Raw genomic sequence first — 3,174 nt, 5'->3', positions numbered from 1 at the left:
TATCGCGGACAAAGTACGTATAAGAGCTGTATGAATATAAGGACTACGTACTAATATATTGAATTAACTATGAGTGTTCATGCACATAATCGCGCTATCCACAAGTATATAATCATCAATGGTAATTATTATCGACGCAAGGCGCTCCTAAAGAAATTATGGGTCATCATAAAACCTATAATTAAATAAATTGTCATCTTAGATGCTAGCTAGCTAATTAATAACATAAATCAAGGATGATCATGAAAAAGAATTACAATTAATTAATCAATATACAAATCTGATTAATTATGTATGGTATAATTAGAACCTGTTCTCACATATTCCTACACAAAAATTTAGCTAAATAATCATTATTAATGCTACAAGTATTACAAATATACCCGGTACTTATGCACAAAGATGGACAACTTTAACTCAACAAGAACATTGGCCAAAACTGCATCATTTTGGTGTAGCTGGCCCAGCATTTTTATAAAGATTCATATCTTTTTTTCTACTAGATATTTATAATTTATTGCCTAGAATTAATTCCATTGATGATCGCTACCGGCCCCATGAACAAATTCGATCTTTCTGGTTTAATTTTCGCATTTATCTAAAAGTTCCTCCAAAAGATGGTGTCCAGAAATCTACTGGAGTTTCGTTTGTCACTGGGAATGTGCTTGATATCGGTACTAAACATAGTCCCCGAGTTTTTAGATCTTGTCTTGATCCATCCAATGGTTTATCTAAAATCTGCATCAACCCCATGTCATAAGTTTGATTATTTGATCATTACAAGAACAAATTAGAACACTAATGACTAATAGTATAAGATTCCGATAAATATATCTACGTGCGCTTTTATTTAAGTTCTTGTACTTCTAGGCGACATCGAATTGTCTAGAAATACAAGAACTCTAAAAAAACGCGTAAATAATCAACACATGTCATAAGTTATTTAATCATTACAAGAACAAATTAGAGCACTAGCTAATGGATTGATTATTTTTTTTTATCACTAGATGGTTTAAGATTCATATATAAGTATTTCTATGTGTGTATGTCTTTTTATAATCTTCTTGTACTTCTAAACACTTAGCAAACTCGACGATAGCGAAGTACCTAGAAGTACAAGAGCTTTTAAAAAAACACTTAAAAGTGCTTAATTGAATCGTAAACCACCTAATAATCCAAAAATTTCTGGATCAATTAGTTTATAGGCACCTGTTTTTGTTGTTGCATGATTGCAGCATTGTTCATGTATGGGGTGCTTAGAACCTGAAGAAATAATTAAGATTAATGCTAGGTTATTTATAAGCAATATTTATTATTTTTTGCATCAAATTTTAACTAATCATACTTACATTAACTTGTTCATGGAGAAATTTAATGTACACGATAGCCTCAGACAACACGGATGCTGTATCGGTCTGAAAAAAACTTCAAAGGTGGCTTTAGTTTCAAGATTAATCATCAAAAAGCGAAGAAAAAGACGATGAAGAAATATATGAAGATATAGATATTGATCATGCATACTTTTCCAAAAGGGGAAACTAATTGTTGGAGTGCAGTGATTCTGTCCCCCATCTTCTCTTTTCTAGCCTGATCAAACCAAATTAATACAAAAGCATTCAACTTTAATTGTGTTCTCAAGATTCATAAAGAGTAAAAACAAGATTAATAGTTGTACCTTTAAAGGTGGCATTAATGGTGGGTTCTCATTTCTTGGTCTTTTGGTTGATGGTGATTTGGTGTTGCTTCTTTTCACCATTTCAGATTTGGGATTCTTGTTATATTTGCAAATAATCAACAAAAGTAACCTAAAATATTAGCCTTTTGGTGTAATTTATTAGGGTTTGATCATTGCTAATTCTATATATAATTATACATACATTTGGTTTATCTTCAATGGTTGATGAAGGTGACTGCATTTGCAATGGAAAAAAGCTTGGTCTAATATCATTCATGGAGGCGGTGGAGGCATTCCAAAATCGAGCGTTGTTGGAAAAGTGCAGTTGCGTGTTCATCTGCACTTTTGATGGTGAATTCGTTGAGAATTCTTGTTGTGGCAGCGGAGCAGGAGGATACTCTCCTCCCCCGCCGCCGCAACTACCACCTGATATGGTCATGGCACCATAGCTGGATGGATAGGAATAACTCATTCCTTGGTTTTGGTTATGATCATAACCAGAATCTTGTTGTAGACTCGTGTTGCTATGATCCGAACCGAATAAACTTTGTATGATCGTAGAATTACTTCCATAGGAATGATTCATATGTTGGAAGCCAGGATTTAATCTGCTTTCATCGTTGTAGCGCGCGTGTTCATGTTCGTTTATTTGCTTGAACTCGGTAGGTGATTCTGAATACATTTTATGTGATTTCCATTGGTTTTCTTGAAAATTGTTTGTGTTTGAGCTCAAACCATGATCTTCTTGAACTAGGGTGTGGTAACCACTTTGATGATCATCATTTCTTTGATCTCCACGGCTGGTTTGTATCAAAAAGTTAAATACTTTTTTAGCAACCAAAAGAATCAAAATAAACAAATTTAGGGTTTTGTAAAGAAAACAAGAATATGTTCTATTATAGTACTTACTATAAAGTTTGATTCCAATCCAAAGGCTGTGATATTGGTTGTGATGAAAGGCCTAGTTCCATCATATGTAAGTTCGGGTTGCCGTCCAGCAACCCTGCACCACCACGCTCGCCACCACCACAACCACTACAGGTGGCGGTTGTGGTGGTGCTATCTGTGGTTTCTTGGAAAAGATTCATGGAGGTGATAGAAACTGAATTCAGACAAGGTCTTGTTCTTGAATCCCACCAGCTATCTGCCATCTTTTGAAATGGATCAAATTAGTTTCTTGATGTTCAAGATACCTCCAGATTTCTTGTTTAATAAAAGTTGTAATAATGAAATCAATATTGGAATGGTTTGTGTTAGTATTTATATGAAACTGGAAACTGGAAACTGGAATTTAGAGTGTAGGTAGGGAGAACAGAAGAAATGCCAAATTAGTTGACTTTTTTTATTGTCTATATATTGAAATTATTATTTTCTTCCTAGAAAACAAAACAAAACAAACCAAAGATTACATTCTTCATGGAATAAATATATTTAACTAAATTTCACTGTACTTTACTATTTATCCCTAAGAAAAAAACTTTATCACTTTAGTCTTTAGC

General features: G+C 33.6%; 1 protein-coding gene across 1 annotated transcript; it reads right to left on the bottom strand.

Moving 5' to 3' along the window:
- Positions 1–403: 403 nt before the first annotated feature.
- LOC143561261 (uncharacterized) lies at positions 404–2,910 on the bottom strand. Its single transcript, XM_077049386.1, has 7 exons — positions 2,585–2,910; positions 1,878–2,475; positions 1,676–1,771; positions 1,522–1,587; positions 1,350–1,415; positions 1,210–1,263; positions 404–738 (listed from the first exon to the last, which is right to left on the bottom strand). Exons 1-7 carry the CDS (start codon positions 2,824–2,826, stop codon positions 595–597), a joined length of 1,266 nt encoding a protein of 421 aa, XP_076905501.1. The 5' UTR covers positions 2,827–2,910; the 3' UTR covers positions 404–594.
- Positions 2,911–3,174: the final 264 nt, after the last annotated feature.

This window comes from Bidens hawaiensis, unplaced genomic scaffold (genome assembly GCF_021521415.1).
Source record: "Bidens hawaiensis isolate Kalapana, Puna unplaced genomic scaffold, B.hawaiensis_p1.1 tig00020645_1, whole genome shotgun sequence".
Classification (NCBI taxonomy): domain Eukaryota; kingdom Viridiplantae; phylum Streptophyta; class Magnoliopsida; order Asterales; family Asteraceae; genus Bidens; species Bidens hawaiensis.
Note: the sequence above shows the minus strand (reverse complement) of the source record. Positions and strands in the feature narration are given on the sequence as shown.

Excerpts from the sequence above, each read along its gene's own strand:
- LOC143561261 (XM_077049386.1), bottom strand. The coding sequence starts at position 2,826 with ATGGCAGATAGCTGGTGGGATTCAAGAACAAGACCTTGTCTGAATTCA. Across the intron at positions 1,772-1,877 it reads CCATTGAAGATAAACCAAAT|AATCCCAAATCTGAAATGGT; the intron begins GTATGTATAATT and ends AAATATAACAAG. Across the intron at positions 1,588-1,675 it reads CATTAATGCCACCTTTAAAG|GCTAGAAAAGAGAAGATGGG; the intron begins GTACAACTATTA and ends TGGTTTGATCAG.